At 40.1% G+C, this 16,871-nt stretch overlaps 2 protein-coding genes across 2 annotated transcripts; both read right to left on the reverse strand.

Moving 5' to 3' along the window:
- Positions 1-1,555: 1,555 nt before the first annotated feature.
- On the reverse strand, positions 1,556-5,687 carry LOC104955135 (tetratricopeptide repeat protein 28). The gene is made up of 10 exons (XM_010782364.1): positions 5,643-5,687; positions 5,410-5,500; positions 5,184-5,325; positions 4,969-5,073; positions 4,737-4,830; positions 4,573-4,600; positions 4,399-4,476; positions 4,109-4,211; positions 3,897-4,018; positions 1,556-3,785 (listed from the first exon to the last, which is right to left on the reverse strand). The coding sequence occupies exons 1-10, from the start codon at positions 5,668-5,670 to the stop codon at positions 3,650-3,652; spliced, it is 927 nt and encodes a 308-aa protein (XP_010780666.1). The 5' UTR covers positions 5,671-5,687; the 3' UTR covers positions 1,556-3,649.
- A 3,957-nt stretch (positions 5,688-9,644) lies between these two features.
- Positions 9,645-16,186, reverse strand: pyroxd2 (pyridine nucleotide-disulphide oxidoreductase domain 2). Its single transcript, XM_010782365.1, has 16 exons — positions 15,901-16,186; positions 15,487-15,506; positions 15,226-15,319; positions 14,882-14,955; positions 14,635-14,790; positions 14,286-14,439; positions 14,098-14,159; positions 13,917-14,014; positions 13,685-13,826; positions 13,439-13,573; positions 13,290-13,362; positions 12,438-12,591; positions 11,305-11,456; positions 10,990-11,096; positions 10,500-10,620; positions 9,645-10,208 (listed from the first exon to the last, which is right to left on the reverse strand). Exons 1-16 carry the CDS (start codon positions 16,025-16,027, stop codon positions 10,138-10,140), a joined length of 1,740 nt encoding a protein of 579 aa, XP_010780667.1. The 5' UTR covers positions 16,028-16,186; the 3' UTR covers positions 9,645-10,137.
- Between the last annotated feature and the right edge of the window lie 685 nt (positions 16,187-16,871).

Here is a 16,871-nt window from a genome sequence, read left to right on the forward strand (position 1 = left end):
ATCAGAGGGACCTGCAAGGCCGACAGGGAAGTAAAGAGAGACACAAAAAGGAAAGGAGGGTGCTAAGGTTAAAAATATAATTATCATTGATGTGTGTGACATTTTTCAATTATAACTTGTGATGCACTGTTGTATATCAGACTAATTAGACTAGACTAGACAGGTGTCCCTACGTGTGTGCCAATACTTAACAGCTCAGTGTGTGTGTGTGTGTGTGTGTGTGCGTGCGTGCGTGCGTGCGTGCGTGCGTGCGTGTGTGTGTGTGTGCTAGTGAGAGTGCATTACAGGGCTCTAGGAGGGCTCACAGGGCAGAGAGCTTTCTCTTTCTTTCTCACTGCCTCTCTCTCTCGCTCTCCACCTCTCTAATTACGCCGACCAAGCAGGCTCTGCCCTTACCCACAATCTGTGGAGGCATGAAATAAATACATGCTCTCCAACAATAAACAAGTGCCTTTTCAAAGGACAGCACCTCCTCATGCTCACCCCCACCGCTGTCTCTCTGGGCTTTTATAATGCTTTTACTTAGCATGCAGGCACATAAGGTAGAGAATACGCCACTCAGGTTTAAGGGCTGAGAATGCAGCGAGCAGTACGTAAAGGGTTGATCTAATTAGCTTTAGCATCAAAGGGCATTTTGGTCTTAACCCCAAGGTGCACTTAAATTTGACTATGAGGTGAAAATGTTATTGATTGGGTTCAATTATAACCATAAAACATGTTTAATTATAACGTAACACACACACTTTAAACCCATATTTATTGGTTGAAAATCTTTAGCAGATAACTATTATTTCCCTTTTTTAATGCATGCAATTTTACATTCACTTTTCCCTAGTCAGGGGAATTCAATAAAAAGGACAACATTAAAGCAGTAGAGGCCAAGATATCCTGATTTGAACTTAATTGCATCGCTCATTACACCAGCCCAGCCTCTTTTGTGACACATTCCTTTTCTTATTGGGTTATTTTAAACTTTGGAAAGCTGTATATTACAGTTTTTGAATAAACTTGCTGTAAGGAGTTTGCCCCTCTAATTGTGCAGCATTGTGGTGTTCTCACACTTGCATACATATTTGCAGGTGGCATAAGGCTTTAGTTACTCTCTCTTCAAAATATAATCTGTGGGATAATGGTTGCTTTTCCCACACATTCTCAGTCATGTCTCCATTTCCCACTGGTTTTAGTGGTTACAGATTCTCTAATGCAACTTTCATGCTGGCCGGGTGATGACAGGGTTAGCATATTCCCCCCTACACCAGCCTGGACTGCTTTGATTTACTACTGCAGGGTTTTCTGCATCAGGAATGAGTTAGAGCCACAATTTGGTTCCTAGAGATAAAAAAAGATGAATGTGTATGCATCGTATAGGCTTGTTAAGTTGGCGACATATTTCAGTGTAAAACTTTCATGTACAACACTGCCGCCTTGTGGAATGCAGGAAAACCACACACCACTGGCAGAGAGTTGTTCATGTTCCTGACATATTAGATAAACCATGCCATACCAAAGACCTTTCTCTCCCAGTTTGTGCAATAAATTAAGAGATTCAGAAAAAGGTGGTTCAAATACATTTATTAAATATAAAACTCTTTTTTTGCAGTGCAGTAATGATAATACAAAATATTTGGAAGATTAACAAGATTGCAGAGCTCTGGTTATTAATGTTTACATCAAAATTAAAATTGCATTTTTCCTGAAATAGTTTGAAAAAAAGGTAAAAAGCCTAAAGAAAACATACCAAATAGCTAAAATAAACCCAAGGAAATCTTATTCACAAGGTTGAAATGTCCACAAGATTATATCAAATTATGCTATGGTAACATTGAATGCATTGTGTTAGTCTGCAAAATTAAATCCAATGCACAACCAGAGTTAACAGCACCAGTCACACAAACATTAGCATGTTTGTTACATCAACAAGTGCAGACTTACGGTTTGGTGTCCAATTCCTTTTTCACAAGTTTTAGCAACAAGAAAAGCAGAAGTGCAGCATGTGATTGTGTGACACCAAGTGTTCCTTAACAATGCTTGCCTCTTAAAGCCATAAGGAATGTGACCATTCAAAGTACTAAAAGGCCAGTAAATGAACGGGTGTATCCAACTACCAAGTTATGTTGTAAAACAGAAAAAAAAACGTCTGTATAAATAGGGAAATAAATACTTTCACTATGCTGTGCATAATTTACTCGTGAACTTAGTGTTGACTTAAACCAGGTGCTGTAGCTGTTGTTATCTAGTGGATGATACAGACACATGCTAATGGTTTTAATGCACTGCCTAGTGTTGAAAACTGTGAAAGGACAGAGTGTTTTCAGTGCGTAGCCATCAGAAGAAGCATTCTTTGGTTCACTGAAATACTGAAATGGAGTCCCTAAGGTAAAAAAACACTGCTTCTCAGGATTCAGAAGTTCTGTGAGTGGATCATGTTACACATGTCCAGACATTTCTTTTGTAAGGCACTGTTTCGTTGTATGAAGTTGTTTATCAATGGCATTGCCATGGTATAGACATTTAGTAAGTGTTTGTATGTCTATGACACATAATTGACACTCAAGTTGGCCCTTCTTTTGCATAGACTTTAAGTGGTCATGTGTTCTATACTGCTTCCACGCCTAAATAAGTAGGTTTATGAATGACAATCAGTCCTCCATCCATGCAAAGACATCTGAACAGTGTGTGTAATCAATCTTTCAACAAAAGAGAGACAAATAGATAGCGAAAGTGAAATATACACCTCATGTTTGCATTAAAATAAATGTTGGTTATTGTATCTCTTTTCACCCATGTATGATCCTCGTAACTAAGGCTACATAGGACATTATAAAATGTCTCTCTCTCTGGGTTTCTGTAGTTTTTTTTGCTTAAACCACCGCATGTGCATAGAGGAGGAACTGATATGTTTAGCACATAATTGGTAATTCTTTGGTCTGGCCGAAAACGTGCTGAAATTGATAAGAGGAACATCAAGTGGGAAACAAAGCCCGAGACTGAACCACAGACTGGTGTAAGCCGCTGTTGGCTATTGATAAACCTAAACTGATTAAACAAACTGCAAGTTAAAGTATTGTTTGAGTTACTGTACTTAAAAGGGCTGATAGGGAGGTGTGATTATAAAGAAGGAAGGATCCCAGAATCATCACTGAGGAACCAAGGCCCTTAAAATCCAAACTGAGTCCTTAACTATCTGCTGTACATGACAGAGCCATTACTTGTTTACCCATAGTCGACCAAGGCAGTTTCACTTCCTCCTTATGTTGTATGCTTGTGAGGTTCTGTCGTATCCCTTGAAGCTGGAATAGGTCAACATGTGCTATGAAAGGCTGCTAATACGAAGGTTTTTATTCCAAACAAAGACTACACCAGGTCAATTTGTTGCTCCCTTCTAATTTACTTTGTACTGTCGAGAAATATTGTTGAGTAAAGTCTTTCGATGAGATAAAAACCGTAATACTTGCAGTCATTTGGCACATGTGTGACAATCTCTGCCTTTGAGCCTGGGCGCTGGCTCTGATCATTTCACTATTCTGGTCCGTTCTGCTGCAGTAAATATTAGAGCCAAGAGAACCTGGTCCAGTTAGTACCGGCTCCTTCGGCTCAGTCTGTGCATCCTAGTTTCCTGCACATTACTGAGGCAGAGAGTAAACTGAGTTCAAGGCTGCCAGGGCTTCCTGTCCTTGCCTTTCTGATCAGGAATGTGTTTGTAGCGACATTTGTCCCCAAAATGGCAGCCGGTGGTTCTCCAGAAGTAACACTCGTCCTCGTTCACTGGGCCCCGTCGTCGAGGTCTAGGCCGACAGGAAGATGTCATAGAGAAAATAAACACAGAAAGCATATTAGGTATAAAATCGATTAGAACTGCAGTCCTATTTTATGGTTTCAGTGACAGAGTTTCTCACCCCGCCGCTGCGCCTGCCTGCTGAGTGACAGGCAGACAGGTCTTCAGTGGGATGGGAAGGACCTTCTGAGTGCGCCGGTCAGGGTAGCGCACCACTAACCGTGTGTTTTCAATACAATGACCCTGTGAGGGGAAGCATACACTTTAAGTCCCAAAGAATGTTCTTTAAATACAGACACAAGATTGAAAAAGTGGAGCCAAATAAATCCTTACATTTAGTTTCTCCATGGCACGAGCTGCCATGTTTGCATTCTTGAAGTTTACAAAGGCACAGAATCTCTCATGCAGAACTCGGATACTCTCTATCTCACCAAACCTAAAATGCAAAGTAAACAAATTGCAATGTCAATAACCACATTCCATGTTTGAGACCAAAACAAGTACACACACAGGCCTGTTTAAATGTCCCAGTATTGAATTAGAAATCGATTATGAGCTAATATTAACAGATTTAAAGACAAGAATGAGCTATTATAAAATATTTTTGGGGATTAGTGTCATACATTTTAAAAAGGTCCCAAAGGTGCTTCTCAGTTAGTTCAGTGGTCACATTTCCCACCCACAGAGACGGGCAAGGGCTTCTAAAGAAAAGACAAAGAAATAAAAGGTTACTGAAGGCAATACAATCACAATTCAGATAGAGAATGTATGATTGTACAAACAAAATGGTCACCTACCCTGGTTGCACAACCTCTTGGCCACCAGCTACAGAACAAAAAGAGCTTAATCAATATCAGTAGAATGGATGTCGGATTTAAACAAAAGCCAATTACTGTTTACAATACCGGTCTCCATTGTAACATGGAGGAAATAAAAAAGTCCAATTTACAATTAATCTTACCCCTGGCAGCGTCAGAATAAGAGGCCAGAATAGCCTGCACAGTCGAAAATCTTTCCAGCAGTAAAACACTTTGCATTTCTTCGAAACCAAGCTCCTAGAGGAGAAAAAAGAATGACCAAAAGTAACAGTTAAAAGAAACAAGACGACTAATTAAATAAAAAAGGTTTTTTCATCTACAGCAACCGAGCAGGAACAGGAAACACCTTTGCCACTGTGTGTGCGGTTTATTTACCATTAACTGCAGCACTTTGCAGTTAAAGAGGTCATTGACAGCCTCCTCACAGTCTTCGTCGAGTTTCAGCACCTGCTCCATGGCCTTCTCTGCCTCACCGTACCGCTACAACACACAAAGACCCACAAAGATGTCTAAGTAAAGGCTAATCTTGTCACACTAGAAGTGTAAAGCGATTCAGCACATATTTCTTTTAATTACAAGCTTTAACCCACCTTCATGCCCATTAGAGCACTGCCCTTACGGAAGTATCCTTTGGGCCAGTCTGAGAACAGCTGAATGGAGCGTTCAGCGTCTGCCAGGGCCTGAGGGTACTGCTCCAAGCAGTAATAGCAGTAGGAACGATTCCCGAAGAATCTTTAAGATAGAAGAGATATGTTACATGTGCCTAAAATGTATACTCCTTTTGTAATGAACTAGTCATGATCACAGATGATGTACCTGTAATCCTTTGGATCACATTTGATGGCTTCTGTAAACATACTGGCAGCTTGCGTGTACTGCCCCTCTTGCACCAGTTTTATGCCTTTTTCTACAAGGAAGAAAAAATACTTATGAGTTGGCATCTCTTACATGCATGCTGACTTGCTAAAAAGATTTGTAATCAATCATTTCACTTTTTCCAATGAGGCATGCTGGTTCGGTAAACTGTTACTCAAAAATAAATTAAGTACCTGTCAGCAACGCACTTTTCTTTGTCATGGTGTCAGTTCCATTTGTCTGTAAGAAAAATATTATTGTTGCCAGTTTTATTCACAGCTGTGAAAATGTACTCACATATTTTCAACAGAGCCCTCTGATTTGATTTCCCTTTTCAAATTAGATTGAACGAATAAATACTATATGTATTGTATTATCTGAAAAATAATAAATATGTATGTATGTAAATACATTTTAAACAGCAGAAACAACAGCTTTTAGAAGAGTGGTTCATCTACAACTGCTCCTAGCTTCCTCATACAGCTGAGAAATAGTACACACACACACACGACACACACACACACACACACACACACACACACACACACACACACACACACACACACACACACACACACTTGAACATTGGGCCTTCACCCTTGCAGCACTAACAATGATGCGTCACCATTTGTTTACCTGTGACAACGAGGTGTCATCACTCGGGTCAGGGGTTGTGGCCCCACAGTCCATCGGCTCCTCCGGCTGCTGGACAGGGGGGCCTGTTGAGAAAAACCCAGGAAATCAACTCTTCAGAACTAAATGGAGCTGTCTTAATGTTTTGTGTCAGTTGAAAACGCTTAAATCAAGAAAATAGTTGCTATTATAAAAGAAAAAAACACAGTATAGTGTAAAGTCCGCTTAGCGATTTATTATTTATGTACATTGTGTTCTATTCAGTATAGTAACATGTAAGATAAGATAGTACTTTATTGATCCCAATTTGGGAATTGTTTGCATTGCAGCAGCATAAAAAGACATGGTATTGTACAATAAAAGAAAAGCAGCATGGGCTTTCTGTGTGTACTAACCTGTCAACCAAAATAAATATATTGGTGGTCCGGATAGCTTCTAACTCATTCACTTTCGAGTCCAACCACAATGACATGTGATAACAAAATGCAAAACTTGAGTGAAGAGAAGAAGATGTAATGCTCTCCAATTAAACAAGTCCAGAAGGCTGAACATGAGACAAAAACGCACAGATTTGTTGACTGAACTTGTTTCTCTGTGGTCTTACGAGAGAGATGTTTGCTTAAACTTTAGGGCAATGCTGTTAAAGAACACTGTATCTTTTCTCAGAAGCAATCATAGAAAACAACCACTGCCTCTAATGTGTGTGTTTGTGTAGGAGGGCATGTCGGATCAAACCAGAACACTGGCGCTGATTAAGGCCCAATGAAAAGACAAAAGAAAGCAAAACACTGCACCATGCAGGATTCTGCGTGGTGTCAGGTTTCCATTTGTTCAGCATTGATTTCCAGAGTAGTGACAAATTCATACTTGGTATGTGACTCATATTGTGACTCGGGGTATTTAGGGGAGTGATTGCAATTCTCCATATGCTCAATACAGTTTCGCTTTTCAAGCATACTAGATGATACTATAATTATAAAAAGTACGGGGGACCACATTTTAGACAAACTCTGCCTAAACAATCCAACCATACATTCCAACATTTTTTTTGCATGTCAAACTGAGTTTCATTAGCTTTAATAAAGTCGCTCATTCCACCATCATAGTTGAGTTAGTGTCTCAAAATATACATGGAAAGTGAAAGGAATCTCAGCTGTCCGTGTCTGGCTCACTACTCAAATGACAAGACACAACCACTGATTAAGTGCAGCTCCATCCCAGTAGCTGAATCAGCTTTTTGTTCAATCTTAGCTTTAATGGAATGTTCTCCGAATCAAATAAATGATCCGAGATCAGTGGACAAAAGCAACAAAAGGGCCTCTGTTTCTCCCCTTCAAGGAGACTGCTTAAACTAGCGTTGAGTGGAAAGGTGAGCTCCTACCACAGGAATGTAACATAAAAGTCTATCATTATAGAGTGGTACACCTTTTTTAAGAGAAAGGAAGAGAAAGAAAATACTAACCTTATCCTGAAAAAAATAACTAAATCACGTGGCAGGTTAACTGACTAGACCCATGTGTGGACACAACCTTAAAATAGTAACATGTAGTGGATCATAGGTATTTCGAAAATAAAGTGCATAGCCTACAACTGTTGTGGATGTAGTTGCGTTTTTACAACGTTAACATGAGACTTTGACAACTTGTCCTCATAACTTAAAAATAATATATGGAGTCTCCTCTGTGATAACTTATCTTGTTATCGTCTAATGATACTTTGAAAAAGTGACATTTGAAGACACAGATTGAGATACACAGTTATAATATACATTTATCATCACTAATTGATGCTACGCCGATGTTGATCTGCTTTACAGCCTGCATTTCTAGGAAACTAAACACAAAGGGAAAACCCAGAAGAGGAACAAAGTGTAGGCACATGACATTTAAAGACACATCACTTTATGTTAACTTTAATCATTGCGCAAGTTCCGGGCTACAGGGCTTTGCCACCTATTTGAGGCATTGTTATCATACCAACATGCAACAGGGAATGTGCTTCTAATTTGTGTTCGTCTGTGCCTTTTACAGACATCCCCCGCTATATAAAGCATACATAGACTTACACGGTATGTTATTACTGAATACGCCAAAGTTAACGCTTGTAAAAGTGTGTTTTATATTAGAAGTGGAACAACTGTATGGCACCGACTGCCCAAACTTGGAAATGGTGCAAGCAAGGGTGTAACTGGCAAGAGGGGAACTTTCATTGTTTGTACCAAGAACTCAGTTTGAACTTCACGACTAAGACAATAGCGAAATACTACCGCAAATATACGGTTTAATAAACCACGAGTTATATCATATCCACAGTTCCATTGTCACAGGCGCTTCACAATCGCTTACGGGATCAGTTTAACTTGTGGTTGAGTTTAGAAAGTTTTTAAAAAAGTGGGACGTTTCTTACCGCTCCCGAGTCCCAACAGCCTGCATATACCTCTGGTGAATTTCATGAGTGCAACCATCCAGCATTATCGTCTCAAATATCCCACAAAAAGTGTTGAAACAAATGTTTAGGTCAGTGTGGACACATTTGTAACATTGGGACAATCATCGATATCGAATCTGCGGGAATCTTTGGTGGTTGAGTCCACTTCCTGAGCGTGAAAACGCCGACGCTGGGTCCACCCTGAGCGACGTCTTAAAGGCACAGAGCACCGTTATCGATGAATGAACTGTGCATATCTTATCAGTGAGTGAGTAACAACACTACACAATAACTTGTATCTATGCATCTTATCGTTGATTAGAAATGATTATACTATTAATTAGTATTAATACAAATAATAGTTATGCAATTGTTACACAGTTTATCGTCATAGTATGATATGAGTTATTGAAATAAAAAATGTAATTATGCAAGGACATTGTTTTAATTCCTACATACCTCTCATTAGCTTCAATGTTATTTTTACATTAGCCTACTTTTGGATATTCTTAATTTAACTGGCATTGTTGTAGTTGTTTGCTATTTTGTCATAATTAGTTTTTTTGTTCCTGATCTTATCATTTACAGCACTTAAGGACTGTATAGGGCTGTATTTTGTATTATTGTATTGTATATGTGATACTGGCTGTTGAGTACACATCGAACATATTCAAAAATATATAAATCCCACTGCTGAAAAATATACAAGTACATTTACTACACTGTGTAGAGTAGTGTATCATGAGTAATAATATTTAGTCAAACCCTGCCTACAAAGTGTAGTTAGAGTTTAAAACTTGTTTTATAAAACCACATTTATTAACTGCCAAGAAGGTTAACAAAGAAGCTTTAACATAATTGTTTTGGGGTCTTCCTGAGGGAGTCAAGAGGAAAAAGCCAGGTAGGTCACCCATGCACAATTATAGGCCCATCAATCTTTGAACTAACCCTATCAGTAAAATACCTATAAAAGCTCATGCTTTTTGTCAAGTACTTGAACGAAACTGGTAGAAAACCTATTAGGCCACATTCAATCACAGTCACATTTTGACGAAAGCACAGGTGTAAACAATAAAATGAATCATGGCTGGATTATATCTGATCCTCTTTAGGGAGACTTTATAAGAACTGAGTCATCATTAATGTTATTAGTAACATCTGTGTTTTTTTAATAATCAAACGTAACACATACCAGCAATTATTAAAGCATAATTTAACCCAGTGAAACATTTGAATTTGTTTTGAGTTATTCAAAGTTGTAAAAAGTTCCCTTCTGCTTAATTCCATCAATACATCAACATTTATTTTATTAAGACAAGTGTAAGTTAGGTTCTAAAATTTCACAGATTTCCTACTGGCTCAGTTAGATGAATTCACAAATGTAATGCGGCAGTATTGCACTAGTGTCTTCAGGAGTGATTGTCTCGTCCATTCAATGTCAGTTGTATATTAAAATCAATAATTTCCCCCTTTTCTCTCATATTCAGATACCCTTACAAACATGATAGGATGGGGTGACAGTATATCTGTTGGAGTGAGTATTACAATTCATTTCAAATTCCTTAAAATCAGACAAAAGAGAGGTTGATAACACTGATCAGATAACCACACACTGATGCCGGTGGTGTTTTAGCGACGTTTCAGATCAGCTATGACAGTGAGCGCTGCGTTCCATCCGGGAGAACCCATCACACCACCACCTAAAAAAAACAATATGCAAATAAATTAGACAAGAATTAGTCACTTGGTTCTGTGTTGGGAATCGCAAACAAGCGACACTTTATATTACTAAGCGTAACATAAAGTGACTTCATTTCTCTATCATGAGCAGTAAGGATAAGATTTCATCCAAAGTTCCAAAGGTTCATAGCTGGGCTTTCCTAACACCAGAAAAAATAGCATTAACAAAATGTTGTACTTATAGTACACTATACACAAAAAAAACAGCTGCATTTGCAGTTCAAAATTCAGTGTAAGCATTAAAAGCAAACCTGGATGACAGCCACTGCCACACAGATACAGCCCTTTTATTGGTGAGCGGTAGTCAGAGAGAGAGGGCAAAGGTCGTGCTAGGTAGAGCTGGTCCAGCGACATTGATCCATGGAAGATATTCTGTAAAGACAAAAACAAAAATGTTTATTTTCATTTTTTTTGGATAAATATATAATTTTGTTAAGGGAAAAGTTAAAAGGCATTTTTTAAAAGGCAACAAAGTTGTATGCATTAATCCAAGAGTTTGTGTCACTCCACACTACAAATTAATGTGAACTTTGATACTGACTCCTTGGTTGTGGTAAATGTATGTAACCATTAACTGATTATGCAACAGGTCTGTCCCTGAGCCGTTGGTGAATGAGAGAACACTGCAGAGGACGCAAATTACTTCCTCATACAGTGGACAGGTTTATCTGTCAAGCAAATCAACTGTGAATCAAAATTCAAATATGCTGCTCAGCTCTTAAATGTTTGTTTTGTATGTACCCCTCCAGTGAGCCCAAAGATCCTCTCCAGGTCAGGTGGAGCCAGGATGTCCCGGCCCACCACTGAGGCTTTAAACCCTGGGGCGTATTTCTCCACCCAGTCAAATGCTGAAAAGATAGACAAACACAGGTTTGTTAATGAAACAGATGAATCATTATAGACTTCACTAGATACATTATGTCCCCTTCGGAATATTTGAGACAGGATATGTGAATGTTGGAGTAGCATTTTCTTTCTAGCTCTGCAATCATAACATTTACAAATATATATATATCAGTTTAATCACAGCATGCTAAAAAAAATTGTGTTTCGAACCAGTGTCTGCGTAGGCCTCTCTGTCCTGGTCAGTCCACTCCCTGCCCTCTATGTGGTAGGGGGTGTACTGGGTGAACAGGGACACCACATGGCAGCCAGGGGGAGCGAGAGTAGGATCCAACACTGAGGGGATGGTCATCTCCAGCATGGGTCTGCAGTAGCAAAGGGGCATGATGAGGTAATACGGTTTGAGTGAAGGATGATGAACATTCTGGATATTGTTTAATGATATATTGTTGGAGCTATACCTCATTGATTATCATTTATATAATATAACTTGAGTATGAGAAGTGTTGGTTCTAGTCCACAGCATTGCAACAATTATGCAAAATGTATGTAAGTGTTGTTTATATTTAGTGGAGTAAAGGTACACAATTTACCTCTGAATTGTAATGTATGTGTATAACATGTAAATACTGAAGTAGAGTACATGTATCGTAAAAGGACAGTACTTAAGTAAATGTGCTTAGTTACTTCCCACCTCTGACCACAGACATTTATTGAAGGCTTAGTGTTATCTGCAAGATAAGGATATGTGAACATCTTCACCCAGTTTCTTGTTGAGTCATGCTTACATCAATATGTGTAGGAACTATCTACCTCAAGGCAAAAAATATAATAAACGCATATACATTATACAGACTTTAACTCTGAAGTATACACTTGTCTGCCAGTGGCTCAGTCAGTAGGGGCTTGGACTGTGATCCGTAGGGTCGTCGGTTCAAGACCCCGAACAGACCTAAATATGGAGTGTGGACTGCTACTTGGAGAGGGCCCAGTACACCTCCTGGGCCCTGCCGTGGTTCCCTTGAGCAAGACACTGGACAACCCCCTTCCCCCCCACTCCAATTGCTCCCCGGGCGCTGTACAATAGCTGCCCACTGCTCCTAGTACTAGACTCCTGGTACTAGGATGGGTTAAAAGCAGAGGCCAAATGTCACTGTGTGCTGTGTGCTCTACATGTGTGACCATGAGTTTCAGCCCTCCGATTCTATCCATCTATTGTGATGTTCACTTCCAGTACTATCTCTTGCGTGCATTGGCAGCTAACAAACAGGAGGGTTTAATCGGTGATTGTTCAATCATATATAAGGATAACATGTTATGTGTCGAAAACTTTACTTGGAGTATACCTTGTTGAGGGACGTCCATTCACGGCCTCTTTGTAAGCAATCTCCAGCAGCTCCACGCTTTCACAGTTGAGATGGATAGAGCACTGATGATGGGGTCCAGGTTTATTATCTGGAGTTGGACATGCTAGGAAGTTTGGCAGCTTGTCCACTGCCACTGTAAAACACAGGTCACAGCAGGGAAAATGACAAGGAGTGAGAGTCTGCTCAGAGATTATGTGTCATTAATGGTCAGTATTTATAAGTGTGTGCTAAGGTTTCAGTTGACTAAAAAGTTGTATTACAATTAGGGCAACTCAGTGCACGTAATATGTCGCACCTGTTACACTATTAAAATCTCTTACGGTAAGACTGTTCAAATAAATTCAATAAACAGAGCAGAGTATCATTAAGTCTAAGAAGCAATGCACTGTAAAGAATCATCTGGGAGTCACCACTTCCTGCGTTATAAACCCTACAGCTCTTGCTCTACTGTAATCAACAAGCAGGAGCTACAAACAGCACCGCACAGGAAGCTGGGGAGCTCTAAACATCTTAGTTATGTGTGCTGTACACTGTTTTATAATACCCCAAACTTGAAACCTGTCCTTAGAGTCCCAAGAGCTTAGGCAGTGACATCATCTTACACTGTTATAATATAATAATGGATGACTTAGAGCAGATTCCTCTTAAGTCACTACATCTGTTTGACTTAGGGCCAAGTCTGCCTAACAAGTACCCATTTCTCTGTGTCTTTCAAATGATGTATGTAGTGGCTAAGCACACACACACACTAAACAGACCAACAGTCAAAACACAACAACTACCAGATTATTATTTTAAGCACAAGCTCACTTAGTATGTAAACTGATTTACCATTGATCTTGGTCACAGGTGAAGTGTAGTCTATCTGATCTACGGCTTTGATGAACTCAGGAGATAGAGCTTCCTATGTTGAAAACAGGAAGTCAGAATAAATCACGTCTTGTGCAGAGCTCATATGTGCTGTTTTCTCTCTGTATTACCTGTGGTGTGAGGTTCTTGAAGGTAACATATGGTGTAGCATTTGACAACACGACTTTACTGTGGATCTCAGTGCCATCCTTTAGCACCACGCCCTTGGCAGCACCATCTGAACCCACCAGGACCTGTCCTACATCCTGCCAACGAAACACATGTTTATGATTAAAGACTGAAATACAGATGCTTGAATATAGTTTACACAAAATAAACAGCATCAAAGCCAGCATAAATAGTCAAAATCATCTTACCTTCTCAGTGAAAATGTCTACACCATAGGATCGAGCAGAATTAGCAATAGCGTTAGACACGCCTCCCATGCCTCCCTCCACATAACCCCATGATCCCATCTCCTTCTCCAACTCTCCCATCACATGGTGCAGGAGCACATACCTTCAAGACAAGGTCAGTGTTTCATTCAATGCAGTTAAAGTGTAGTTAAAAGTGTTTGTGTGCTATGGGATGTCCTAAAATGTGTCTCACCCACTACCAGGATTACTAGGACTTGTCATGGCTCCTATCACAGCATCAGTAGCCAGTGTTGCTCTCAGTGGCTCAGACTCAAACCACCGATTGAGGATCTAAGACACAAAACTAAGTTAGCCAAAATGCGGTCAACTGAAAATAGCAATAAATGCGACTTTTAGTGTAAGCCATAGCAAACCTTCATTATTGGTGCAGTTATGATCTCATACAAGTCTGGAATATTTCTGCCAAGTCTCAGGCCTTTAAATTAAAAAGAAATTTAAAAAACATGACTCATTTACTGCAAAACAAAATGAGTGGTAGCTGAATTTGAACTTGTTTTTCTGGCATTGAAGATATTTCCCAAACATGCATCCACCAACCTACCGCATTTGACAATAGGCGTAAGTGTTTTAGCTGCAGCCAGCCTCTTCCTTAGTGATCCAGTTGTAACACCTGGGATGTCTACGGGAGGAGCATCCAGGAGAGGGTGGATCGCTGATGCTAGCTTGTCAAGGTATGCAACAAATTCTGGAAAGGCCTGGGAAACATGTCAAAGAATCAGTGAAGATGAGGGTGAACACAATGTGGGCAAGTATGTGAGAACAAGGTCAATAAAGACAACTTTTTCAGTTCATACTGCTGTGACAATAGCTCAAATACATGCACGCTAAAGTGTTCAATGCAGAAAGATTTTCAATGCAAACAACAGTTTACCCTGTAAAAGTTAAATCACCTTAGCGTCCTTCTGTGAGAACTTGCCGATCTCCCTCAGATTCATGGTCAGATCCGCGCCCAGGGTGAGAGACCTCGGTGGGGCCCCGTTCACCCCATCCTCCAACATGGGAGTGAAAGCATGGGGGTCCCTCATATACACCTTCAGCCCATGTTTCTGAAAATATATGCAAACATGATGACTTACTCCTTTAAGCCTTGTCCAAAATGAGCTGAATCAATGTGTTTTACAACTTTGCTTTGTCTACCTTAAGCTCCAATTCTGCTGTTATGTGAGGTCTTAATAAACTGAGCAGATAGGAACACCTGGAGAAGTGGAAACCTGAACAGGAGAGTATTGATAAGGTAACAAGGACAACATTTATGCTTTGAAGAATGACTTGATAGAACACACACATTAACAGTGTATGCAATAATACACTTATGTCGTTATGTGTGTATCTGGGGTTTATTCAAGTCCTTAGTGTGTGTGTGTGTGTGTGTGTGTGTGTGTGTGCGTGCGTGCGTGTGTGTGTGTGTGTTTCTGAAGGCCTATGCAAGAAAACAGGTTTTGATTGTTTTTGTATTTTAACTTCAGTGACATCGACCCTACCAGGAAAAAGTTCTTCTGAAACAGCTGCTCCTCCCAACACATGTCTCCGCTCCAGGACTGCCGTCTTCACTCCTCCCTTCTGAAGATAGGCAGCCTATACACACACACACACACACACACACACACACACACACACACACACACACACACACACACACACACACACACACACACACACACACAGAGACCAAGCAGAACGTAAAAGTTTGCTGTGCCATATAATGTATTACAGCATATTGTGAAATAAATGCAGTAACTCACTGCCACCAGTCCATTGTGTCCTGCAATGAAATATGATATTTATCAGACAGTTATCCTGGAAATGCTAATTCCTCATAGAACAACTCTAAATAAAAGCTTCATTGACAATTAAAGTTTGTCAAGTTTATAATGTAAGTATGCAAGCTGCTCTCTTTTACTTTTTACAGCCAAGCACAATGAGTCCAAAGTTGAATAGTTGAGATAAAACTTACAAAACGCAAAAAACATTGAAATAAGGAATTTTTGTCCGACAGGAATACGTTTGTACAAGCAAGAGATAAATACTCAATAAAACATTTTTGCAAACTCAGCTGACACGATGTATCAATGTTACAAAGAGGTCGTTGGGTTGTTCTTATTGTAGCATAAGCCCTGTGTTTTCTGCACATTCCCCCAACAGTCGAAAGATCTCACCTCCCCCAATAACCAGAGCGTCATACTGGGATTTTAAAGCAGCCTGACTTGATCTGGATCTGGCCACAGTCCCCACAACAGCCGCAGCCCTCCGTCCTCGATCAGTCCACATCACCGCTGCAGCCATAGCAAAGGTTTGAGGAAAGATCCACAATCAATCCCTCCTGTTTTCCCCTGCAGCTGGGGGAGTAGATCCGGGTTTCCAAGCCACTCGTAAAGAGGTCTAGAGTAAGGGGCGGGAAGTGGTAGTTATTGGCCAGGGGGTTGATGTGCAGATATGGAAGAAGTAGTCTATTCATAACTTTCACTTAAGTCAAGTACTTAAAAGGTTTTTCAAGAAGCCTATCTAAAAGTCATGATTAAAAAAACTCCAAAAGTTAAAGTAGGCTACTCATTAAGCCAAATGCCCCATCAGGTTAATGTATTACCGAATTATAATATTAATGATGCAGTAAAGTGTACATGTTTATAGATATTGGATATTGAAGGTGGAAGGTGAAGATAATTTTAAAATATAATTAATTTATACTACTAGACACTTAGCCAATAATAATAGTTGTAATTGGATTATGTTGACTGAAGCAAGTAAGGCTAGGGGTGCACACAACTTTCTCAGTGAGGTACTCAGATGAGTACCTGGAGTCAGTGTTTGGTACTCCAACTTCCGGCTCCCTCAAAGTTCCCATGAAGCCCTCTGTATCGCGAATATCAGCGGGTGGGGGTGCTAGTGGAGTATGATGAAGCCCTCTGTATCGCGAATGTCAACGGGGGGGGGGGGTAGTAGTAGAGTGCAGAGCTTCGTGACCACAGAGCGTGTGAACGTTGTGATCAGCTGTTTTAGCGCAGTGCTGCTGTACAGGCCGACGTTAACAGCAGCCCTGTCTTTGCACACGGAGACCGACTCCGTCGTCCGGTGATCTAACCGCCTTATGGAAAAGCTTCACATATACATCGGTACGCAAATGCGCTTT

This window comes from Notothenia coriiceps, unplaced genomic scaffold (genome assembly GCF_000735185.1).
Source record: "Notothenia coriiceps isolate Sejong01 unplaced genomic scaffold, NC01 NC01_scaffold00024667, whole genome shotgun sequence".
NCBI classification, from domain to species: domain Eukaryota; kingdom Metazoa; phylum Chordata; class Actinopteri; order Perciformes; family Nototheniidae; genus Notothenia; species Notothenia coriiceps.

Coding starts and splice junctions, on each gene's coding strand:
- LOC104955135 (XM_010782364.1), bottom strand. CDS start 5,670: ATGACAAAGAAAAGTGCGTTGCTGACAG. Junction 5,501..5,642: donor GAAAAGTGCGTTGCTGACAG/GTACTTAATTTA, acceptor TCTTCCTTGTAG/AAAAAGGCATAAAACTGGTG. Junction 4,019..4,108: donor GTGCCATGGAGAAACTAAAT/GTAAGGATTTAT, acceptor TTCCCCTCACAG/GGTCATTGTATTGAAAACAC.
- pyroxd2 (XM_010782365.1), bottom strand. CDS start 16,027: ATGGCTGCAGCGGTGATGTGGACTGATCGAGGACGGAGGGCTGCGGCT. Junction 14,791..14,881: donor CAGCAGAATTGGAGCTTAAG/GTAGACAAAGCA, acceptor ATATATTTTCAG/AAACATGGGCTGAAGGTGTA. Junction 10,209..10,499: donor TGGCAGTGGCTGTCATCCAG/GTTTGCTTTTAA, acceptor TGTTTTTTTTAG/GTGGTGGTGTGATGGGTTCT.